Source organism: Mus caroli, chromosome 1 (genome assembly GCF_900094665.2).
Source record: "Mus caroli chromosome 1, CAROLI_EIJ_v1.1, whole genome shotgun sequence".
NCBI classification, from domain to species: domain Eukaryota; kingdom Metazoa; phylum Chordata; class Mammalia; order Rodentia; family Muridae; genus Mus; species Mus caroli.
In genome coordinates, this window is record NC_034570.1 from 85548228 (window position 1) to 85574168 (window position 25941).

A 25941-nucleotide genomic window follows, 5' to 3' on the forward strand; every position below is an offset into this window, starting at 1 on the left:
GAAAGAACGTGGGCAGGGCTTGATGTGGACTGGATGTGGGGGCTGGGGAGGGAAGGGCCCAGAGTCCACATCTCTCAGCATTTGGGGATGGTGGAGCTTACAGGCCGGGCTCAGCTTTGGGATTTCTGAGTTTGGAAAGAGGAGAAGACACAGTGGAAGGTCATAGCTGTGCGCATAAGGATCTGATCCTTATAGGTTGGTGATCAACTCAGAGTGACCCTTCAGGTGATTAGGGCAGAGTCTTCATCCCATTTATAGGGGAGCATGCAGCTGAAGGAGGTCTCGAGACCAAGGCCGGTTTAGTTTTCACTAACACCAGCCTGCCTCTCCCCAGATGCGGCTCACCGAGGTATGTGACCAGTAGGAGTAATCGAAGCTGAAGCTCTTGGGTGTCTCCTTGGGCTGTTTGGGGTTGACAATAGCTGCAAGGGACACAGATAATAAAGCTGGTTAATTCTATGCAATGAAATCTCAACCATCCAGACTGCACCCTAATCCTCAGAGGGTCACAGGCAAGACAGACCCCCAAACTAGGTGGGACCAGAGACCCACTTGCAGGCACACAGGAGTCTTTGCCCCTCTCTTTGGGATGGACTCACAGATGCCAGAGGGTTCTACCAGGCCACACCTGTTTTCTAGTGACAGTCATACTGCAGGCCCCAGCATCCCTAGATCAGGGTTCTATAGCCTACTGGTCTACTTGCCCTGCCTGGCACACTTGTATCTCCAAAGCAGTTAAAGTCTAGGGCACCCTGTGACATTCCAAGTCCTATCTCTTGCAGGCACTCTAATGCCTGCACAGCTCATCTGGGCATCTGTGGGGGACATGTGCACTATCCTACAGGAGAAGTTCTAATTGTCGAGGATGTCACAATTTTTTCCTCTCCTGTTGTCAGACCGTGAGTGCCTTCTAGCCATGTTGTTACAACCCAAGCTCATGGGTTGTACTCCCTTGACTTGTTCCTCTTGAGGTACCATAGTGTCTGCTTCCTCCTCCCTCCTCACAGAAGCCTCAGCCCAACCCAGAGATCCAGATGGCTAAAGCACCCTTAGTCCCACAGCCTGGGTCAAATTCTGAGTGAGTCCAACATTCATCCCACATCTAGAACCTGAAGTTTCCCAGGAGAGAACCCCAGTAGCCCAGGAAGCCTGCATTGCCCACATATAACCTACAACTTTCCATCCTCAATGGGCCTGACCCACGGCACCTGTGCTCAGTGGCCCCAGGAAGGGACTTGGTTCCCACACCCTAAGGTTGTGTTCCCCAGACTATCAGAAACTTAATATCTGTGTTGATGCAGACTTGAGGACACCAGGCCAGATGCAGACCCTGTCCTGGGGTCTCACATCCATAAAGGACATAGGCCAATAATCATAGCCACCATCAAGTCTGGAAAGCCAAGTTCCTCACACCCCCAGGACTCTGACCATTTGGGACCAGTTTTTCTTAGTGAGAATCACAATACAGCCCTTAGAGTACCCTGGTACACCCCACCAGCCTACATCCAAGATGACTTCCTGATGTATGGGGAGGGACAAGACACCTCATGACTGAACTGTTCTCCATAACCTGTACCGACTTCCAAGTGAACCCCCTGGTATGTCAAGGTGAGTTTTCTAGGAGATGGGAGCCGTTGCAAATGAAGTTCATTAAAGCGATGTCATCAGAGTGGACCCTGCTCTAGCATGACTCCCATCCTTACAAAAGGGGAAAATTTGGAGACATATACATGTAAGGGAGGACACTGCATCCTGTAATGATAAAGATGGAAAACAGGGCAAGGCCTCTATAACACCAAAGCCATCAACACTCCAGGAGCTCAGAGCGGGCCTGGGGAAGATCCTCCCTCCCAGCCTCATGAGGTCTCAACCCAGACTACCCTTGGACTTCAGCCTGCAGAGTGGCTGCACTGTACATTCCTGAAGTTAAATGGCCCTTCCACAACTTGCCATGACAACTCTGGGAAGCTGAACACCCTATGGCCGTGCAATCCTCTGCTGCTGTAACAAGCTCAGAGGCCGCCAAGGCTCTGGGCAAGCATCTGGTCCAAGCATCACTGGAAGCCATCTCTCCTCAGACCCTACCTAGGCCCCTAGACTGGAGTTCTTCCAAGCCTAGGCCTTTGGAAGGCAGTGAGAGAACACAGTGACTGGTCATTTGTGCCCTACCATGACTGCCTTGAGGAGACAGGAGAGCAAGCTGGCCTGGTTTAGTGTCCTTCTGTGACACAGGAAGAGTGGCTTCAACTCAGCCAGAACCCAAGCACAGATGAGGCCGGTGCCGTGGAAACAATTGTGGTACCTTCTTCAGTGCAGCCTGAGCTGAAGACCCTGAGGAGGAGGCCAGGACCCCTTTGTTTACAACACAATTGCCCTACTACCCTCTATCCATTTTGTTCCCTTACCCCTGGTACTGTGGATCTCGTCCTCAATGTAATCCCAAATTCCCTGCCCTGATCCCATCCTCACTCCTGGACAAGCCTGAGCTTGTCCCCATCCTCCCTGACTCTTATTGGAGTCATCATCATTGTACCCCACATCGACCCTAAGCTCCCTGAAGTGAGGCCCTCCCAGGACATCGGAAGGGTGCAAGCTCAGAGGAGATGGGGTAGCAGGCAATCTTCATTTGAAGCTATAAGAGAGTCCACTGTGGGGCCCACCTGGCATAGAACTCTGGGCTTGGGCCCTGTTTGCTCCTGCTCCCAACAACCTGTCTCCTCGATCTTGCAAATGGGGCCTAAGCTCCTGAGAGGGAAAGAGACTCCGCACAGTTCACATAGCCCAGAGGGCCTGGATTCCCAGAGTGTACCAGGCCTACCACAGCCCCCAGGCCAACCTGCAGAGGCATGTTTGTGCCAACAACCCCTCCCCCAACAGTCCGTTTCTCATAGAAGCAGAGCCCATTAGGCCAGAAAGCAATGGGCTGTCCTGTGGAACCAGGAGGGTGTTGAAATGGGGCCATGCAGGCCTGGAAGCCAGTCCCCTGGATCAGCTCATTAAAGACTCCATCCCTTCAACCCCTTACCAGGGCTGGGCCCCTGGGAGCCAGGCTCTTTCAAGAGAAGCTGCACAATACAAGGTCTGTGGGGCCTGCACAGGGGTGGCCACCCGGTGGGGAGGACAAAAGTGGGGGTGGGGCAGTGTGCAGAGTGGCAGGGAGAAAGAAATTAATTGGGCACTTTTCTCGGAATCAGAATGTCCCCCTGCAGCCAGGGACACAGCAGAGAGAGGGGTGTGTGTGCTGAGCAGATCCAGTTGCCTTCAGACCCCAGAGGTTTCTCTGTGTGGCTAGAGGGTTCAGAAGTGACCTGGATTGGGACCGTAGGGAATACCAAGCATCAAGTACTCCTTCGCATAGGTCGGGAAACTGAGGCCTAAAGAGATGACCCACCAAGCTCAGTTCCAAGTAAGCCAAGTGCACAGTGGAGTCCCTCCCTCCCTGGCTTTTTAATCCTTGGCTCTTCTAGAATTCAGTTCAGGGAACATCCTGGGATGACTCTTTAAAGTGGCCCAGGGACCCATCATCAGCCTGCCTTGAGTCCCTGCAGAGGGACATGACTGATCCAGAACCCACATCATCTCCGTGACCTCTGAGTATAAAGTATGACTTAAGGAGAGATAAACACAAGAGGTGTAGCCTGTCCGTTGTAATAGTGAGGATACGGAGCGTAAATAAAGCCCACGAACGCCACTGACTGGCCCAGGCTGGCTGTGTCAGCGACAGACAGACAGATGTACTGAGGACGTGACTGCTAGCTCTGGAAGGTTCAGACAAAGAACACTATTCACGCAGATGACAATTACAGAATAACAAAAGGTGCCTGGGGCACTCATACTGGTCCCAAAGTCCTCCTCCTCCCTCCATAGGACCAGTGGTCACCCAAAGAGGCAGAAACAGACACATCTGAGACCCCCAACTCCAGCAGCTGCCTGTGAACTAAGAAATGATAGAGCACCGTGTGAGTCCTGTCATCACCTGACCCCCTGAGGAGGGACCACGTAGGTCGCTGTTGGTGCCAACCATCGGGTACAATTTGTACCAGCAGAAGCTTGTGGAAGGCAGTGGGCAGAACCCACGTGAGTGCCAGGCTCACATGACCACCAGGCCCAGACAACCCTGAACAGAGGTGATGACCAGTTCTTATCCTAAAACTTAAGCTTTTTTAGGTGGATTGTCATCAGCAGAGTCCACTCAAACACTGGGCCATTTGCAGAGGACCTCCAAAGTGAGCGCAGACAACCTGGGGAGTCAGAAGCAAGGCTAACAGCTCCCCTAGTGGAGGAATGCAGGGACTGCCGAGGCAGATGGCCCTGCTGAGTTCTGTCCTCAGTCTGGGTGTGGTTGTCAGATTTGGAAAATCCAGGGAGCCTCCCACTGTGATCTGCCCACCTCTCTGCCTGTCAGTCACATCTCATTAAGAAAGCAGACAAGCGCTTCAGAGACTTCAGTCAGATCCTGTTGCTTATGGAACTTTTGGGGGCAGGTCTATGTCCCCAGCTTTATGCAAGGGGCTGTCCCCTGGTTTATTGCTTCATACTCCCCAAGACTAGACCACACCTCCCACTTGTCACAGTCTGACATGACCAAATGAGAACCATAACAAAGAACAAAGGGGCGAGCTGGAACCCAAAGGCTATAATCAAAGTTAAATAGTGTTGGCTTCCACCCCCATCCTACCCCGCAATTCATATTTCTAAAACCTTAGGTTGTGGTCTTATCTGGAAACCGCATCTTTTTTTCTTTGACAAACCCTCACGACGGTACCCAAAGTACCAAGTGTCAGATGAGACTCCCGCCTCAGCCTCCTGAGTAGCTGAGACTGCAGGCTTGAAACGAGATCATAAAGACTGTGATTAAAGTGGAGGCATACTGAATTAACTTGTGCCTTAAATCCTTGTAAAGAGGCCACCTGAGGACACAGAGATACACCCAGGCATGGTGGCATGTGTCTGCGTCTCAGACCAACCTGGAATTACAATATATGGAACTGACATAATAGTTCAAGGACAGCCTGGGCTACAGTGTGGATATTAATCCAGCTTAAGATACAGTCTGAGGGTCCATCTCAAACAACCAGAACACAGGGACACAGAGAGCGGGGAGGCCACGTGTGACAATGTGGGTAGAAGGGAGAGCAACGTGGCCACAAGCCCAGCCAGGTAACGACCTCCAGGGGCTTGGAGAGGCAGCAGGCGTGGTCCCCTGAACGGAGGGGAAGCACCCTGCCCATGCCTGGATTTTGAATGTCTGGCTTCCGGAACCTGAGAACAGATTTCTGTTTTGACAATCCCTCATCTGTGGTCAAGTTATGGTGAGCCCTGGGACCTCCATACACCATGTGGGTGAGGAAGGCTCGGGACTCTCGGACCTAGGCTAGGTTGGCTCTTGAGTCTGGCTAGTAGACATGGTCCTATGTTGTGATCAGCAGTTGATGGTGTAGCCATGACGACCAGTACTTACTGGTGGTGCTTCCAGACATCTGAATGATGCACTTGGAGTCTCGGCTCATTTCCCGGGAGTTGAAGGGGCGGACACGCACCGCCACCTTCACAGAGGCCCCGGCCATTTCTGTGGAGTTGGTTGGAAGTTCAGCAGCTGCAGTTGCCCCAGAGAGGACAGAGTCACCTGTTGCAGGGAAAGAGAAACACAAATTAGGAGCAATGTTCAAAGAGGCTGTCAAAAGATGCCTGGCTGTGCCCTTCTCCACTCCCTTCAACCTCCCCCAGTGACCACGTGGTGACCAACCAACAGGACCCAGAACTGGGAGCAGGTAGCTACAGGTAAGAAAAGCACTAATTTTTAACAGCACAGATCTAAGCTGAGTGTAAGGGGTCCAACAGCACCAGAAGAAGAAGGTGACCCTCCGGTGAAGAAAACTGTCTCCCCTTTCCCAGAAGCTGTCATTTGAAAATGGCTTCTTGGTTACGAGGGGGACTCTATGCCCACTTCCCTTTCTCAGTGCTGGGATTTTGTCTTGGTTAAATTTGTGTGGATTTTGAGCATGGGTAACACTGGGTATATCAACCACACAGGAGGGCCTGCTGCTCACTCAGGAATAGTTGGCCAATACAAAACAGACGGTGTTGTTGTTTTTTGTTTTTGTTTACTTGTGTATGTGTGTGTATTTCTTGTTTGTTTTAATTTAATTTTATCTTTTTATTTATTCAGTTTACATCCTTCTCACTGTCCCCCTCCCTGTCACCCCCTCCCACCACCCTTCCCCCCTGAGCAGGTGGGGGTCTCCCTGGGCATTCCCCCTACCCTGTGTTGGTTTCCTAAGATAAAGAATATGAAGTTGGGTGGGTAGAAATAGGGGGAGAACTGGGAGGAGCTGGGGAAGGAGAAAGAATATAACCCAAATATACTGTATAGAACATTTTAAACTGAATTTTAAAAAAAGAAGAAAGTGGGGATCCATGCACCTACAGGGTTCCTCAGGCAGAGGTTAGAAACAGACAGGTCTCAGTCTGAACTTGGTCCTGCCTTTCTCTGGCTGTGTGATTCACCCTGGACTGAGGGTGAGTCTGGTGTGGAAAGGGTAGGGTTGAAGCCAATGACCCCGTATTTAAGCTGGAACTGCAGCTTGATGGACCTCAGTAAGCAGCTCCTTCAGAGGCTGCAGGAGAGGGGCAGATCTCCCTACCACTGTGGTAGACAAATCCACCGAGAAGGAAAACTGCTGGGAGCTGGACTTGAGCTCACTCCTCATGCCAGGTCCCATAGCCAGCCCCAGGCACAGTGCCAGCCACTCTCTGATAGCACCTTCTCCAAGACTATGCATGGGCACCCAAGAAGGGCAGGCAGACCATGTCTCCTTGTGTTGACATCCTAGCTAGGGAGGAAGGTGGACACAGGCAAGCCCGTGAAGCCCTGGGACATCAGTCCTAGGCCACATGTATGCCACAGCACACCCTGTGCCCTTCAAGGTGGTATCCTGTGACCGAATAACCCCAGGCCCGGAAAGAGGAAATCATTAGAGAGGAAGAGAATGTCTATGAGAACAGATGACGTCATAAGCTTTTCATTCTCCTCAAATTCAGTTGCACAGATGTTCGATTCCTGTGACCCAGATACTCCAACAGGATTTTCAGTGAAATCTGGCAAGATAAGATTTTTGGGAAAAAAAAAAAAACGAGGACAAAGAATGGGCCGCACCCCACCCCCAGCCATCACACACACCATAAAGCTGTGCTCATTTAAAGGCTGGCTATGGATCTGTTCTAGTTTTATTTCTGTGGCTGTGCTTAAAACAGACCAGAAGCAGCACTGGGGAGGGAAGGATTTATTGTCTGATGCTTTCAGGCCTCGATCCATCGTTGAGGGAAGGCGGGGTGAGAACCTGAAGCAGCAACCATGGCAGAATGCTGTTTGTTGGCTTGGGTCACCTGCAGGTTCATGGTCAGCTAGCTTTCCTATAAAGTCCATGACTACCTGCGTAGGGGTGGTGCGGCTCACAATGGGCTGGTCCCTCCTGCATCAAATAGTAATCAAGACAGTTCCCCACAAACATGCCCATGGGCAACCTGATTCCCCAATCCAGGTTTTCCTCTCAGATGACTCTAGGCCAGTGGTTTTCAATCTGTGGGTCATGACTCCCATTGGGAGTCTAATGACCTGATCACAGGGGTCACTCAAAGCCATTAGAAAACACAGATGTTTACACTGCAATTCATTAACTATAGCAAAATTACCGTTATGAAGTATCAACAAAAATAATTTTATGGTTGGGGTCACCACAACATGAGGAACTGTATTAAAGGGCCGTAGCATTAGGAAGGTTGAGAACCACTGGTCTAGGCTATGCCAACCTGACAGTTAAAGCTGACACCCAAATTAAGGGGTGTTCTGTGTAGAAAGAGCAGGTCCGTGGACTGACTTTCTCTCTCCTCTCTCCTCTCTCCTCTCTCCTCTCTCCTCTCTCCTCTCTCCTCTCTCCTCTCTCCTTCCCCCCCCTCTCTCTCTCACACACACACACAAGCAATGTTTTACAAGATCAGTTCAGGGGACTGAATAGCAGTTAAGAGTACTGGCTGCTCTATCAGAGAACCCAGGTTTGAGTCCCAGAACTCACACAGCAGCTTCCAATCATTTGTTGCTCTAATGTCCTTTATTGGACTTCATGGGATGAGCACTGCACACATGTGGTACGCAGATACACATGCAGGCAAAACACTTGCATACATGCAGTGAAAAATAAATTAAGGTTAGTATGGACGATTGGCTATGCCACATTTAACCATAAGCTGGAACTTTCTTTTAGAAGCACAAACACACAAGGCTGTTCCACTTGAACAAAATGCTCCGTCAGGAAGTTGGCATTCCTGTCCCGGGCAAGTGGGTATCTGGTGCAGATAAAATGTTCAAATCTTCAGCAAGTTACTGAAGCAGTGGGAGGAACAGGATTCTAGGGCAGGGGCTTACAGGGGCTGGCTGCAGGGCAGAAAACACTGATCAGTGCTGGCTGCTGGCCCATTTGCATTCTGGACGCGGTGGTAAGAGGCTGAAAGACTGGAGTCTTTCCAGACAGAGAGCTGTTGCTGAGTGACAGAAAAGCCTACAGTGCTGTGGTTGAGAAACAATCAGGAAGCCAAGATCTCAGAGGATATGGAATGACAAGGTGGACACCCAGGCACCTCTACCCGGAAGACATCCGGCAAGTTCTGAACCCAAGGTGTAGAATGTAAGAGCTCAACCCAAGAGCATCAGAAAGTCAAAGACTTCCACGGGGTTAGGCAAGCGCTGCAGACTACAGGGGCCGTGGAAGCCAGCCTTGGAGGCCCACAAATACACAGCAGAGCCCAGCAGACAAGGCCCCATCAGTGAGAACTGCAACTACCTGGCCTCAACTGATCTGAGACTGAAGCTTCTAGAAGAGATGACCCATCTGCAGTGGGCCACAGCAATGTTAGGGTGTGGATGCCATCTCAGTAACATAAGCCCTCATATCAAAAGTCACAAGGCTTGTGGCTGGAGAGATGGCTCAGCAGTTTAAACAGCTTGCTGCACTCACAGAGGCCCTGGATTCAATTCCCAACACCCACCCGGCATCTCAAAGTCATAGGTAATTCCAAGAGGCTCTAATGCCTTCTTCTGGTATCCTCCAAGGGTTCCAGGCAAGCCTATGGTGCCCACATATATATATATGCAGGCAAAATACTTATACACATAAAATAAAAAATAAATCAATATTTTTAAGAGTCTGGGAAATGTCATTAAAATAAAAAGTCGCAGGGCATAAAGGGACATGAAGAAGAAAACCAAGATTTCAAAAGAGGGGGAAAAAACCTGTACATTCTACCACTATACAGACCTAGGAATTATCAACATAGACTTTAAGATAATCACGGCCAGCATGTTTAAATCATACAGTAAAGGAGACAGGATGTCAATGAGGGGAAGAATTTCATCAAAAAATTAGTTTTCTGTTTGAAGTTCAAAACACTGTCTATGTGCACAAGTGTTTTGCCTGTGCCCATAAGGCCAGAAGAGGACATCAGATCCCCTCAACCTGGAGTATGAGTCATCACGTGGGCGCTATGAACAAAACCTGGATTCTCTGCGAGAGCAAACAAGTGTTCTAGCTTCGGATCCGTGGCTCCAGCCCCAGTTTGGAAACTATAAAGAATCACAAGGAGATTCTCAAACTGAAAAAAAAAATGTGATGAATGAAATGGACAGGTGAAGACACTAGACAGAGCCGTAAATGAACAGGGCAAGCATCAATGTGGAAGTCAGTGGGAAGTGTGCAATGGGAATCCAAAAGCTAAAGAGGTCAGAGGTCAGGTGGGGTGGGAGGCTTAGCCTGAATGTCCCTCTCAGGTTTGTGTACTGAGACCCCAAACTCCAAAGTATGGGAATGTCTGGAAAGTAGTTGAGTGAGGAGAGTGAGGCCTCTATGGTGGCCTGGCTCACAAAGGAGGCCAGAGAGAGAACCCAGTTTCCATCCCCCATATGAGGACATAGCAAGAAGTGCCAGAAAACAGGACTGCCTCAGACGATAAGCACACCTCAGCAAGGCCTTCCAGACTCAACAGAGCCCAGAGACAACAGACAAGCAATGCTTAGCACAGCCATGAGTCTCGGAAGCTGCCACCGACAGAGCCACTTGCTGATGCCTGCTCTGTCAGGTGGTGGTTCCTGATTGCTCTTACTGTACAGCAGCCAAATGACTCCCATTTGCCTAGCCTTGCCTTTGCATCCTATACTTTGAGGTCTTTTCTAAAAGCTCCTTGCTGATTGTAATGTGGAGGAGCACTCCTCCTATGTCATCAGGAGAGTTACACGCCAGATCTTCCATATAAGCACTTAACCTGTTTGGAGCTATTTGTACTGAGTGAGAGATGGGGTCTAGCTTCATTCTTCTGCACAGGACGGCGAATTGTCTAAGCACCCACCACTTGTGAAAGACTGTCCTTTTCCCTGTGTGTGTATTCTTTTTGGTTTTCTTTTTGTTTGCTTGTTTGTTAGTATGTTTCTTTGGTTAATTGGTTGGTTGGATTAGTTGTTTGTTTGTTTGGTAGGTTGGTTAGTTGGTTGGTTGGTTGGTTGGTTGATTGGTTGGCTGGCTGGTTTGTTGGTTGGTTGGTTGGTTATTTGTTCAGTAGGTAGGTTGATTGGTTAGTTGGTTGGTTGGTTGGTTTGATGTTGGCTGGTTTAATTTTGGTTTGTTTGTTTTTATTTATTTTGAGATAAGGTCTCTCTAGATAGCCCTGGCAGCCCTGGAACTCACTATGTATGCTATCTTCAAACCCACAGAGATCTGCTTGTCTCTGTCTCCCAAGTGCTGGGATTATAGACGTGCACCCTCCATTCTAAGTCCAGTGTGTGGTTGTCCTTACGCCCTTGTCCAAAGCAGTTGGCTGCAGACACGGGGCTCACTTCTAGCTCTGCATCCTGTTCCGTTTGCTTGTGCATCTGGGTATATGTTGCTGTCATGCGGTTTGGATCACAACAGATATGAAATACATTTTGAACTAAGGTATTATAATCCCTTCTGCTTTGTTCTTTTTGCTCAAGATAGTCTTGGATATTTAGGGTTTACTTTGGTTCCATGTAAATAAGCACTATTTTTTTTTCTTTGAAGAATATCATTGGTGCATTGATTTTGTTTGTTTTTGAGGCAGGGTCTCTTGTAACCCTTGCTGGCCCCAAACTTTCTAAGTAGCTGAAGATGACCTTGAACAGTATCTTAACTCTCTTGCTTCCACCTCCCAAATACTGGGACTACCAGCATCTACAACCACTCCAGTTGTCAATGGCATTTAGATGGGGATTACAATGGATCTAAATTTTTTCAGCAGTTATGAATATTTTAACAGAATGTCTTCCACCAGTGTTTCATAATTTCCATGGTAGAACTGTCCCCAGCATTGCATTGTACAGTAATGAGGATGGAGAAGCCACTCTGTGGTTGAGAGCATCTGCTGCTCTCACAGAGGCTCAGTTCCCAGCAGTGCACTTTGCCCTTCACAGCCATCCATAACTCCAGTTCCAGAGAATCTGGTGCCCTCTTCTGACCTCTGCGAGCAAATAATATCATTTGACTGTGGTATATTATCTTCCTAGTGCTTGGAAGAAAAATTGGAGTTATGAGTGGCTGTAAAGCATCGCGTCATGCTGGGAACTGAACCTCTGCAAGAACAGCATGAACTCTCAACTGCCGAGCAGTCGCATTTTACATTGCCAGCACTTTACAGGGTAATGTTGGGGAAACTTTCTACCATGGTTTGGCTTGCTGAGTATTTTGTTGAAGATGTTGACTTCTATGTTCATCAAGGATCTTTTTTTCTTTCCTTTTCTAAGGGTTTATTTTCTCTTGATGGTGGCTTTCTTCCCTTTGATGGGCACTGATTGGTTGCTCTGTATGATGGTGGCTTTCTTCCCTTTGATGGGCACTGATTGGTTGCTCTGTATGATGGTGGCTTTCTCCCTTTGATGGGCACTGATTGGTTGCTCTGTAGCTCTGTGCTCACTCCTGTTCGGCATCCTCATGGAAAGCCCAGCTCTCATTTTTAGGTCTGGCTCACTTTCGTTTCCAATGAAATTTCAGGGTAGAGAGCATGAATGAGTGAATGCTAAAACCAGGACATTGAAATAAACAAAGCACAAAGGGTAAATGCTTTAACCGTCTCCTCACACAATGCTTAAAACAGAACTGACAGAGTAAGCCCATTATTTTGCTAAAGGAAGATAGTGTTAAAAAAAAAAAAACCTACACAGGTAAAATAATTGAGTCTGGAAGCAAAAGCTGGTGACTTTTCTAAATAAATCTAGTACATATTAACTTAAAAAGCATTATTTTTAGCCTGGAGAAGCAAAAGTAGGTGGATCTCTATGAGTTCAAGGCCGGCCTGGTCTACATAATGAGCTCCAGAACAGCCAGGGCTACACAGAGAAACCCTGTCTTAAAAAATCAAACTAGCTGTCATTACACACACACACACACACACACACACACACACACCTGTAATCCCAGCCCTTAGGAAGCTGATGTAGGAGGTTTGGAGCCTGAGTCACATTCTCCAAGCACACAATAACAAAAGATTCATGTTTGGTTGTCAAATGTGTGTGTGTGTGTAGAAAATAGTAAGTTTTCTCACTAAAATGGACATTTCTCAGTAGAGAGAACAGTAGAGGTGACAGCTACCTCTGGCCCACATTACGGAGCATCTAGAAATCCAGGACAAATAACACATCAGAAACAAGTGAGAAAACTACTCAGGAAACAAAACTGAATGAAAAGTGCATAACCAGCACTCCTGAAATAAAGGTCCCACGTCCGCAGGAAGGCAAGAGCCCTTGCGGATGCCAGGCACCAGAGAACTGGGACCACTCATGACTACAAGCTACCACAGGACAGCCAAGCCTTCAAAGCTCTACCTTCAGTGTCTGTGAGACTGGACAGATCGGTGCACTATTAAAGGGATAAACACAGGAGATTGTTTCAATGACATTGAGACACAAGGACACAAAGAATGGCAAAGCAAGAGTGTCAAAGAGTCTGAGACTAAGGCTGGTCCTCATGAGGTTGCAGTTTCCACGGCACCTGAGCTGATCTTGGCATCAAGTCTGAAGCCCCTGTGAGAAAAGGTCTCCTACAAAGTACCACCACCCATGTCCCACTGGGGAGTGCAGATGGTCAGAACATGTACACTCAAAAGTGTAGATTGCCAAGCAATTAATTTTACTAGAGTCAAGGGAGAGGGGCAGGTAGTGGGAGCAGGCAGGGATGGCATCCTGAATGATGCTAGAGTTTTAAATGCCCAGACACAGTTGCCATAATGTTCACTGAAGAAAGCAGTAATGGAAAACAATAGGGTAAAATGTGAACTTTTAGAAATGTAAAACTTAGCTGACCACAAAGTAACTCCCAATAACTTAGATTGTATCAGATGGATCATTTCCCTTGAAAACAAACTAAATATTAACAACAACAACACCTAACCCATATATTTAGAAATTTTACTAAAAATTTAATAAGCTTTTAAATAATGGATACACCAAAGAAGTCATGATGAAGCTACAGAAATTCTTAGTCAACAATAACAAAAAATTACTATTAGCAACCATAATGGGGGCTTCCGCTTCCAGCCAGGATGGAGTCACGGGAAGCAGACTTGGCTCTCGGAGTTCGGTGAGGAGGTTGGATAGTTCTGGAAAGGAGGAGACTGCTCACAACTCCAAACATTGCCCATGGTGCCCCTGAACCTTGCAGGGTCAATCCATGGCTATGTGACCCAGAGACAAAAGGACAGAGCAGCTAAAGGCTAAACAATCCCCAACACTTGCACCAAGTAAGGAGGTATTTGTGATGCAGTCAGCCAAGATACAGAGTCCTCTCCACCCCAGGGATTCCGTGGAGACACCAAAGAATCCTGGGTTCCTCTCTGTAGGATGTCTACCCTAGATATCTATTCTAGAAAAACTTAATGGGCTTTGATGGACAAAGCTGTCCCTCTAGGGAGCTGCAGCCAGCCAGAGCAACATCCAGTGTGCTCTAGAGAGAAAGAGTCTAACTCAGAACCACAGAGTAGGAAACACACACACACACACACATACACACACACACACACACACACACACACACACACACACACACACACATGTCTAGAGCCAATAAATATTAGATGTGCCAAGAAGCAGGAAGAGCTGTAACTAGGGAAAATCCAGTCAGCAAAAACACAAATTTTTCTATGGTATTAGATAAAACTGAATCAATTATTTAAAAATTTACCCACAAGCCCAGCACCATTATGTGTGTCTGCATTTCCAGCAGTGAAGAGACTGAGGCAGAATTCAACTAAACCCAGGAAATTGATACAAATCTGGGCAACAAAGCAAGATTCTAACTCAAGAGAAGAACTAAATTAAATAATATAAATAATAATTCTTATAATTATTATGTAAGTATTATGATTATATAATAATCAATATATATTTTTCTAAAAAACTAGTAGTACTTTAAAAGTGTGTTGTACCATACATTTTAAAAATAATAATGCAAAAATTTTCCAAAAGATTTATTTATTTACTTAACATATACAAATGCTCTATCTGCATGTACAACTGCATGCCAGCAGAGGGCATCAGATCCCATTACAGATGGTTGTGAGCCACTATGTGGTTTCTGGGAATTGAACTCAAGACCTCTGGAAGAGCAGCCAATGTTCTTAGCCACTGAGCCATCTCTCTAGCCCCAATAATTCAAATTTTATATAGACTGCAAGAGGTCAAAGAAAAGGGATGCAGAGAGAAAGTATATATTTCCAATTTATTCGCTGGAAATAATAGAACTTTGGTCACCAATTAAGCAAGGAAAATTAGAAAAATAGATATTACAGGACAATTTCACTCATGAAATTCACTCAGTCCCAGTGAATTAGCTTAGCACTGGAGTGACAAGATAGCTCAGTGGTTTGAGGCACTTGCCACTAAGCCAGCCATCTGAGTTCAATGACAGGCACCCACATGGTGGAAGGAGAGAACCAACTCACAGTCATGACCACGCCTCTCAAGTGCGCAAACACACACAACAGATAAGTAGGAAAATCTAATTTTAAAAACTTAATTTTCGGGCTGGAAAGATGGCTCAGCAGTTACGAGCACTGACTGTTCTTCAGAGGTCCTGAGTTCAATTCCCAGCACCCACATGGTGGCTCACAACCATCTGTAATGGTGTCTGGTGCCCTCTTCTGGTGTTTCTGAAGACAGCTATAGTGTACTCATAAATAAAATAAATACATCTTTAAATCTTTTTTTTTAAAAAAACTTAATTATCAAGAAAACCTGGAACTCCTGAAACATTAGGATAAATCTTAACAATGACATCTATCATTGTGATTCATCACACACCCAAAGAATGGGGGAATAAATAACACCCTCAACAGATATTTTTAAAAAATAAATAAATCAATCATCTTCTACACCCTCATATGATAAGTGTCTCAGCAATATTTGAAGAAAATTGATTTTTAAATCCCAGAAGCCATCCACTGAAACCCACCCAGACATTACACTTCTCGGTGACTTGGAAAATAATGTTCCGTCTATAAAACAATTGGGACCAGCTCAGTTTTGCTTAACTGTTACAGAGGTTCCAGCCACACAGCAAGACAAGAAAAAACAATAAACAAAGCTGAGAGAGAGAGAGAGAGAGAGAGCTCACAGATAGTCACCAGTCTATTTGCTCATTTGCATAGATGCCAAGATTTCCCACAAATAATGCTCAAAGCTTCAGCGTTGTTGGAAATCTACCTGTCCATACACACCAAGCCAGAGAATTAGAAACATTTTACAATACCATTTAAAGTAGTAACCAAGCTACAAAGTACCTAAGGACCATCACTAAAGAGCCCATGAAATTTTCACAAATAAGGAAAACTTTAAACTTTGCCAGAAACATGACAGAAGAGCTAAATAAAGAACTATGACCTTTTCTTTTCCAATTTAGTGTGTGTGTGTGTGTGTGTGTGTGTGTGTGCGCGCGCACGCGCGTGCGCGCGTTGCCTGCAGGTGCATGTGGAGAGCAGAGGCCTCACTGAACCTGTAGCTCATCCATTCAGCAAGGCTGGCTGTCTTGCTTGCCCAGGAGCCTTCCTGCCCCTATCTCCCCAGCACTTAGCTTACAAGCATTCGTGCTTGGGGATTGAATTCAAGTCATCCTGTTTGCCTGGCACCAGCTGAGCCACCTCCCCATTCTGAATTATGACCTTTTGTGAAAACCAAAAATCTCAAGAATGTTGGTTGACTTTTATGTAAATTAATCTAGGACTCCAGCAAAGTTTCAAATGATCTCTTAATCTCTTTTCTTAAACTTTGCAACTTGCTTCTTAAAATGTGTGTGGGAGAATAAGACACTAGGGACGACAATAACAAGACTGAAGGGAAACAGGTCACTGACTGTCCCGGGGCTACAGTTTGCATCTGGACCATGTGGCTCCAGCTTACACTACTGGGAGGTGATGGGACCTTTAGGCGAGGATGTAATGGGTGGTCTTCTAGTCGCTGAGGAAGTACTTGACCGGAATAAGACCATAGCCCCTCTCTTCTCTCCTAAACATGAGATTAAAATGGCTTTGCTCATAGTGAACTCCTGCCATGATGTCTCCACACAGACCCAAAGTAATACGGCCATGCAACCTCAGACCTAAACTCTGAGCCTTACCAAACTATCCCTTTGTACATTAATTCTCATGGGTGAATGTTGTAAGAGTAGCTAACACAATTGGATTCTGCTACCTGGGGTCAACCATGACCAAAGAATATTAAATGGAAATTTGCAAAACTAGAACTTTCCATGTTTTAAATTTGTTAAGGTTTGTTATTAGAATAGCTTCACAGTATTATGAGCTAATGTTAACCTTCACTGTGCTCATTCCATAAACTAAACTTTATCAGCTGCATGTCTATAGGAAAAACAGGTCTCTATGGGGTCATAGCCTACACGGTTTCAAGCATACACATTGAGTCTTGGTATGTAAATCAGGAGATACAATGCAGTACTGGGACTGAGTGGGAAGCTGGCTGTGGTGAACCGACTCCTGTAAGCCCAGCACTTGAAAGGGAGACAAAAAGATGAGGGGTCTAAGGTTATTTTCCACTCAAAGCAAGTTCAGGATCATTCTGAGCTACCTGTGATCTCACATAGATGAATGGATGATATATAGATGACAGATGGATAGATGGATGATAGCATGGAGAGATAGATAGATAGATAGATAGATAGATAGATAGATAGATAGATAGATAGATAACAAATGGATGATAGGATGGATGGATGGATAGATGACAGATGGATAGATGGATGATAGGATGGATGGATAGATAGATGACAGATGGATAAATGGATGATAGGATGGATATAGATAGATAACAGATAGATAGATAGATAGATAGATAGATAGATAGATAGATAGATAGATAGATAGATAGATAGATGCGATAGACAGACAGATGATAGAGGGGTGGATAATAGATGATAGATGGATAGAGGATGATAGATTAGATAGATAGATAGATAGATAGATAGATAGATAGATAGATAGATAGATAATAGGTAAATAGAGGGATAGATAGATGAATGAATGATAGATAGATGGTAGATAGATTCCTACATAAATACATAAATAGATTCATAGATAGATACATAGATAGACACATAGATACATAGACAGACAGACAGACAGACAGACAGAGACATATAACAGGTGATGCAGGGAGGGATAGAAACCCACCTACACCAGCCTGACTGAAAAAATGGTGAGCTAAAGTCAGTAAGAGATTCTTAAGTCAAAAGAGCAAGATGGGGAAGAGGAGAGTGGGACACCCAAACCCTCCTCTGGTCTCTGTGTACCTCTGTGTGTGCACACATGCTCACAAACACCTGCACACATGTGTGCATGTACACACATATACACATACACACAAGATAGTAAATATCTATATATATATATATATTTTTTTTTTTTGAGTCAGGGTTTCTCTGTATAGCCCTGGCTGTCCTGAAACTCACTTTGTAGTCCAGGCTGGCCTCAAACTCAGAAATCCGCCTGCCTCTGCCTCCCGAGTGCTGGGATTAAAGGTGTGCGCCACCACGCCCAGCTTATATTTAATTTTTTAAAGGGTAGTTAGGGTAACATCATCATACTACACTCCAGAGGGTGTGGAAAGGGTGAGCTCTCTCAAAGGCAATGTGCATGGTGGTGGAGAAGGCTAATGTGGAGTGTGGGAATGGCAGGGTCTAAGGGAAACTGAGCCGCCATGGGGGCTCCTGAGCCAGGGAACATAGCCCACAACTGGGGCATCAAAGGCATTACTACCAGTATCTGAGAGTGGCATGGACCGGGGTATATCTGTGTATTTCAGGCTTCTGTATCAACATGGGACAGGGAGAGCAAGGAAATGTCAAATCCCTGTGGACAGTTGGCGGGAGACAACCATGATGCAATGGTGAGATCGCAGCCATGGCTCGAACCTAATCCCCAGAGCCGTGAGTTAACACATCTTTAGGATGAGGAAATGGATCATGTGTGGATTCACGGGTTAATGGCTCATCATGACAACAACTTTAATATAAAATGAGGCTCTCTGACACACGTTCTGTCTTGAGTGGGATAGTTTTAGCTGTTGTTAGATGCAGTGTAAGTCCTTCACCGTAGCTGCGCGAAGGCAGGCACCATGCTCTTTGACTGTGGACCAAATGAGCCCCTCTGTTTTAGTCATTGTATGGTCTCAGATATTGTATGAAAGCTACAGAACTTGAATTCAAGTCACACGCAGATAAGTCGGGCGAGCAGGAGTAGCAGGTGCTCTTGGCCACCAGGGAAGGGTGAGACTGCAGAGAACACGTGAGGGCCTCCCTAGCAACCCAGCAAGCAGTCTTCACCTAGGGATCTACCTACCTTTGAGATAACTCAGTGGGCTGATATGTACACACACACACACACACACACACACACACACACACAGGCACGCACACACGCCAGAAACTTTGAAGAACATGGCATCAACAAGTTCCTCTTCCTGAGCACTAAATCCTCTCAAAGAATATGAGAGGGGAAACATCTGAAATGGGGTTTTCTTCATATCTCAATAGATGACAGAGTCAAAGACAGACCAGGCCACACCCAAAACCCGCAAAGAGTGAGGTGGGAACCCTCAGCCAATTGACCATCACACTGGCAGGCACACACGCCTGCCAGTCATGCAGAGACCTCATACAATGGAGAAAACACAGTAGGGTCATCCTAGCAATGAATAAAGAATGCTTTGAAGTGATACAATGAAGCAGAGGCTGGGGGTGGGGAGGGTGGCACTCCTGTCGTACTCTTCCCAGGGTTCACGTTTGGGCAGCCAAAGAATCCAAAGGAAGGTTAAAGACTCATAGCTCAACCTGAAACTCTATCCCACCACCACCACTGTCCACCTCAGGATAGGCAGTGCCACTGGGATCATTTGCAGGCAGCTATAGGGTTTTTTTTCCCACAAATATTAAGGAGCACATACAGCCTTCAGGGCAGAGGCTGGCACCAAAACTCTGGTGCTGGGTAGGTAAGTTGGAAGCAGCCACCCCATCACCTGGGGCTGAGCCTGCAAAGGATCCCTGCTCCAGGCAGAACCCCACTCAGGAAGCAGATGAATCACAAGCACTCCTCAGTCACCTGGACTCCAAAGATGTGTGTGTACCAAGGAGGAACCCAGCATCTATGAGGAGAGCAAATGTGCCAAATGCAGAGCTTGAGCAAAGCAGCAGAAAATGGGCCCTATAGGAAAGGGAAGCCACGGGCACACTCAACAAGTGAACGAAGCCCCGGCTTACATACTCAAATGCCATCTATTAAAAGAGTCTTCGACTATGGGAGCAAAACGCTCAGAGATGGGAACAGTTAGAGTCAAGGAAGGGAATGTGTTAGAGGTAGAACGTAGAAAAGGAGACATACAGAATTTCAATCCAAAAACCGGAAAGCGATGTCTTAAAGTTCCCCGTGAAACAGAAAAGAAGGCAGCAACACTGGAATCTGAGGAAGAAAGGAGATAAAGGATGGGAAGACCAAAAACCTACAGAGACTTGATCTTCCATTGAAATGGTCCAGAGGCATCATTGAGCCCCACTGAGACCTATCCAAGGGTATGGGTTACAGATAAAGACTCTCATAAGCGCCTGGATGCCCGGGCCTAAGAAGCCACATCCTCCAGTTTTTGAGGAAATGACTCATTGCCAAGGTAAGGATGGAGCAGAGCCCCTCACACTCATGGATTCATGCGTCATTTATAGTCAGTCTCATGAGGATGTGCCCCAGCAAAGCAAGGTAGAAAACCATAAACAGACAGTCAAGGGAGCCAAGAATCAGAGGCTTGAATTGACAAGAGGTAGAGATCAACTGACGGAAGGTGATGAGCTTTAGGCTAATAGCTATCAGACAAACAGGGAGGTGGTTCCTAGGCCTGGGGTGTCAGGAAAAGGGGGTCTCAGCAGAGCTGTGGATCCCTGGAGACAAAAGAAAGCCACTCTATTAAGAAAAAGGGTATCTGGGGTCTAGAGAAAAGAAACCTCGACCAAGAACGGATTGCCAGGGGCTGGAGAGATGGTTCAGTGTTTACAAGCACTGGATGCTCTACCAAAGGACCTGGGTTCAATTCCTAGCACCCACACAGGGGCTCACGATCATCTGTAACTCCAGTTCAGGGACACTGTCTTCTGGTCCTCTGGCACAGACATACATGCAAACAAAACACATGTACACATAAAATTAAATTTAAAAATATGTATTTTAAAAAGAGAGAGCCTTGCCAAAGTACAGAAGTAATGCACAGGCAAGCAAGACTGCAGGCCTGTGTTCTTCCGTGCTCCTCCGTGCTCCTCCATGCCCTGGAATTACCTGTTGTAGTTGCTACAGCCCTGTCCCATGCTGGGGACCTGCAGCCAGTGGTCCTAGACTGAGAAGTGGGCAGAAAGTGAGAGCCAGTAACACAAAGCTGCTGAGTTTCCCCTACCCAGGGTAGCAACCTCGGAAGCCGCTGCCCACTGGCCCTGTCTTAGTGTCTTACTTTGAACTGGTGACAAGTAGGAGAGGAAACTGAGGCTCACTTGAAGGTGAGTGGATGTGGTGAGTCCTGGTACCCCTCCCTCTAGGTCATTTCTGGGCATCTTCATCCCCTCAAGGGGAGGGGACCATAGGGACAGTCAGGGGCCATTGTGACCCTTGAGCTCCACCCAAAGGGAAGGAAGCCCTGCGAAGACAGCCTCAAAAATTCAGACCCAAGACTAGTCCAGATGGCAGTGTAGCCAGCTGCTAACCCTGAGCTTTTGATATCAAAGATGGTGCTCACTGAATCTTCCTGGATGGTAGGAGGTGACACTATGTTGCCTACCCCCAAGTGAGGGGTGGGGATATAAGAGAAAAGGGGAGGACAGATGAGAGGGGTGGAGGGTGGACAGAAGGCACTAAGAGAGCAGCAATGGGTTGGAGTCTGTAAATGTCAAACATGACTTCCCCAGAGCCTCAGTGTCTGCATCTGAGTAATGGGCATGCTACTGTTTCCTCACTAGCATCTGAGAGCATCAGGTAATGAAATGCACACAATAGCATAGCTCAGCTTGTGTCATATATATTTCCCCTGCTTTCTTTCCAGCCCCAAGCCTACAAGGGAGAGAGAGGAGAGAAGAGGAGGGATGTGGTCTCCATCCTCTGTGCTGGTGACTTAACAGCAAGCTTTCTGAAGGAGGCAGCACCCAAGACACCTTTCAGAGAGAGCTAAGGCTGGAAGAAGAGAGCTATTCAAAAAAGATTCAGACAGGACAAAACTCAAAACCAAAACAACAGCAACAACAAATAAGAACCCAGCAACCCAGGGATGCTGAATGTATGTGTCTCCACATGTGTGTTTGTGTGCATGAGTGTGACATGTACAAGTGTGTACACATGTGAACATGCTATGGTGTTTGTATCTGGTGTGTTTGTATCCACGAGGTAAATGTGGAGAAGATGACACCCTTAGAGTCTCAATGGCCCCGACTTGCTCCTGCAGCCCCTTCCCTTTGAGCTGACCTGTATCTGTCCCAGCACAAGGTTAATGGTACCCAGGAAGCCCTAGATGGGTGCAAGAACTCCTGAATCTGTCTCTGCCTGCCAGCCACCCTTAGATAGGTGACCTATCACCATCTCACACCAGGATGTTGAGAGGTTAGATGAGTGCCCTGGGAACCAGCTTCTGAGAACATTGGCAGCCGGAGCAGGGGGATACTCAACAACTTAGTGTCATTGGTCCTAACTGCCTACCTGTTTCTAGAACAGGCCTGTCATTGCTGCGGGTCCCGGGCATTGGTTAGGACTAAGGATATCTGGGTAGGTGGATGTGAGTCCTGAAATCTGAGCAGGACCCAGCTTAGGTGGGGCACCTCCAGACCATCTGACTGCCTTGGCCTACCCACTCTACTCCTGGGATAAGATTAAATGCAGGCTGTAAAGGCTTTGCTGAAGGTAATCAGGAACTAAGTGCCACCTGAAGGGACTGGATTAGGCACTGAGAGGAGTCAGGAGGCAAAGGAATCAGGACAGCCTTTGCTGCTGACCTTGGCTGGGTCCTCCGGGCCTGCAGCAACCTCACCTGCAGGCCTGGCTCAGCCAGCCCTTCCTTGTATCGCCATGAGCCTGGGAAGGTAATAGTGAGTGAGGCCAAGTGTGGGCCCTGGTTTGGGCTCAGGAGTGAAGTGGCAGGCAGACCAGCTACATCAGGTGCCACTGGGGAGTCTCTGTACTGTCCAGTGTGGACAGTGGGAAGCTCTGTCCTTGGACCTAAGAACGCTGGTTTTGCCCATGCTCTAGGGAACATACAGGCCTCTATATGCTGCAAATCACATGCTCATTTGCCAGCTCAGTGGCCCAGGCTCATCCCTGTTCACAGGTGACCACTGGGCCCCTCCCAGTTCTTAGAGCGATGGACTCTGCCCAAAGGCAGTCTTTGTGCTGGATGATCTTTCTTGAACCCTCCTGGTCCTCCTGCACTTTTCCTAGGGCTCGTCAGCCTCATCTGCTACCTTTTTTTTGCTGCCCCTTCCCCCAAACCCTGCACAAAAGCCCACAGGAGGACTGGCCCGGCTACATTTGCAGAAAACACAATCGACTGAAGAGAGAGAACAGGCTGGATCCTTAGACCACCTAGTCCCCTCTTACTGGCCTGGGACTGAATCCAACACATCAGCTCTGGCTTTGTGCAGAGCACAGGTCTCCACCTGTCTGAGGCTGGCGCAGTCTGCAGCTTCCATGCTCCCTCTGAGCAGGGAATTAGCAGCCTTGAGAAGAGACGCACCCCAGCCTGCCTGAGCAGTACGGGGGGGGGGGGGGGGGAGGGGGGCGTTGTTGGGGGTGGGAAGTGGGGATGGATCTCACAGGCATATTGCCAGCTCTCAATCTCACACTGGGACCTCTCAAGGCAGCCTCTATGACCAGTGGCCCACAAACCAAGAAGGACAATCTGTCCTTCAGATTCACCCTCACTACAAAAGGAAGCTTCAAGTCGGGGTCCCTGACTTGCGAACAGGGCTCTTCCCAGGTTTTATACCCAGAGGACCCTAAGATTCCTGCCACCCTCTGCCTAAGAAGACCTGGATAGTGACCCCACCCACCAAAAGCAAAGAACCTCCGGAAGACCATGCTCGTGGAGATCTGAAGCCTGCCTTGGACCCTACAGCCCACCTCACCCTGCTGTATGCACCACAGCCCTCCTCTGCCTGTCCTGTCCATCCCTTCCCTATAGCCTGACTAGGGCAGGTGACCAGCCACACCTGCAAAATGGCCGCCGCAGGTGCGGTCCCAGCCCCCCTGAACCCCACAGCTTCCCTGAAGCCGCCGCTGCCTCCTTAGACAGAGGCGCTGGGCACGTTGCCCTGGCAGCCGCCTTCGGCCAGCTCTGAGTGACCGCGTCTTCAGCGAGAACTTGCGCTGAGGCTGCGGGTCCCCAGGATTGGACTAGCACTGGCAGCGACTCTCCGCACCTCCTCCACCAGCAGTCACTTGATCCAATCCGCTTGCCCTAGCAGGCCTTTAATCCCAGCAATGCGGTCCCCTCTTAGGAAGGCTAGCCACTGGGGGACGGGTCCTCTGGTCTCTGAGAGAAAAAAATTCCCATTCCTGGGGACGTGGGCGCGCATCGGGTCCGCGCCCGGGCGACGTCGCGCCGGCGCCCAGCAGGCCCCATGACTTGGCAATCCCTCTGTCCCCTCCCCCTCCCGCTCCCGCTCCTGTGGCCCCCAGCAGCCTGCACCTCACTGCACCGCAGACCCACCCTCTCCCTTAATCCCAATGTGGTCCCTGCCCCTTCGGGAGCAGAGGGCGGTGGCCTTCCCAAGGGAAGCAGCTGGGGAGAGGAGTGGATTAATGAGGGAATGCGAGGGTCTTCACAGGCAATGTTCCTAGAGTCAACTGACGCCAGACTCCCCGAGACCTCTGTCATCCCAGACGACGCGTCTCCCAGCCCCCTCCCTCCAGCCTGGGACCACACCTGTTACTGGGGCACTGGCTTTGTAGCCGCCAGGCGTGTCTGCGGGTGGTTCCTCCCACACTGTGTCTTTCTGGAAGGGAAATGGGGTCTCTGAAGGGAGGAGCATCGGGAGCACTAGGAGTGATGGGCAGCATTAAGCCAGTGCCTGGCCGTGGCTCCGCATCCCCCGCCCCGCCCGCCTGTTTTGCTGTCGGCTCCAGCATCTGCCCTCCCCCACCAGGGACCAGAGCGGCTGCCCCGCGTACTCTCCCTAGGGCCTGGATCAGCAGCCGTGCCCCGTCTCGACGCCCCTCAGCCTAGTCCTGGTCCCTACTTGGCATCTCTGCCTCCCCTCCCCCGCGGTTCTATCGCATCCCTCTGGGTAGCTCCTCTGCAGTGGAGGGATACGGGGAAAGGAGGCTGTGCCCAGATCTGCTTGTTCCTCTAGCTGGCGACCTCCACCCACATGGGCCAAGTATCGCGCCTCAGCAAAAGAGTCTTTTCTGTGGCCCTGAAAAGCTTCGCAGGAAGCACTGACACCCCTGAATTCGCCCCTTTGTTCTTCTAAGAGGCGGGGGAAGGTCGGGGGAAGGGAAGCCTCAGCTCCAAGCCCGCGCTTCGGGCTGCGACAAGGACATTGGCGTTGGTCCGGAATCTCCCATCAGATGCACATTTAGTGCGGGTGCAGGATGCCAGGGACAGGTGCGGGATGATGAGCGCGGATGGCGACAGACCGTGGGGGCAGTATCCTTACCTCTCAGGCGTCACTGGGGATGGCCGTGCATGGGCACTGGCACCGGGGAGGGTCCCCGATCCTGGAACTGATGCTTCTTACTGCCTGCTCCTGGTGCTGTGACGATGGCACCGCGTGACGGGCTCCGCGCCCCCGACCCGGCCCGCCCCAAGCCCCTCCCGATGCGCTGGTTGGCTGAGCGCTGCGTCCGAGGCTCAGCCGCCAGCTGGTTTGTCGCACAGGGAGAGGGACGGGCAAAGCGGCACAGAAGAGACGAGGTTGGAGCGGGAGGGGGTTGGGGCAGGGCTGTGACATCACCAGTGAGAGGTGGGAGACGGACGCCCGTAATCGGGTGCAGCACCCCCTCGCTCAGCAGTGCCTATCATTCCCAAAGGAGAGGGACCTGGTGGCGTCCAGCTGAACCTGCCTGCAGACCCTGAACCCTTCCTCATGCTGACTGCTTTCAATTGAAATCATAAAAACTGTAAAACAGCCATCTGCAGGACCAAGAGACATCAACACAGGCTTATCGTGGCAGGGGTGGGGGGAAGGGGGAGGCTAGGATGGGGTTGAGGCGCATCTTTCACTGAAGAGGGGATTTGGGGGCTGGTTAGGGATTTAGACTCCAAGTGTTAACAGGTAGGTCTTAAAAATCTCTTTTGGCTTTTGGGCCATATCACCAGAGAAAAGTCAGAGCGTTGCAGAGAGCTCTGTTGACTGGGTGACGCCA

The 25941-nt window shown here is 48.6% G+C and overlaps 1 protein-coding gene across 10 annotated transcripts in view; it reads right to left on the reverse strand.

Moving 5' to 3' along the window:
• The window catches only part of Kif1a (kinesin family member 1A), an 88338-nt gene extending 62985 nt beyond the window's left edge, over window positions 1-25353 (reverse strand). For 6 of the 10 annotated variants that reach the window (XM_029477009.1, XM_029477003.1, XM_021177060.2 and 3 more), the window contains exons 1-3: window positions 25233-25352; window positions 5462-5626; window positions 346-422 (exon numbers count right to left, since the gene is read on the reverse strand). In XM_029477009.1, coding sequence (XP_029332869.1) covers window positions 346-422; window positions 5462-5567 — 183 coding nt within the window. In that variant the 5' untranslated portion in view covers window positions 5568-5626; window positions 25233-25352. Of the gene's footprint in view, window positions 1-345; window positions 423-5461; window positions 5627-25232 lie in introns of all 10 variants that reach the window. The other 4 variants (XM_029476984.1, XM_029476980.1, XM_029476973.1 and 1 more) reach the window with 1 other exon arrangement.
• Window positions 25354-25941: the final 588 nt, after the last annotated feature.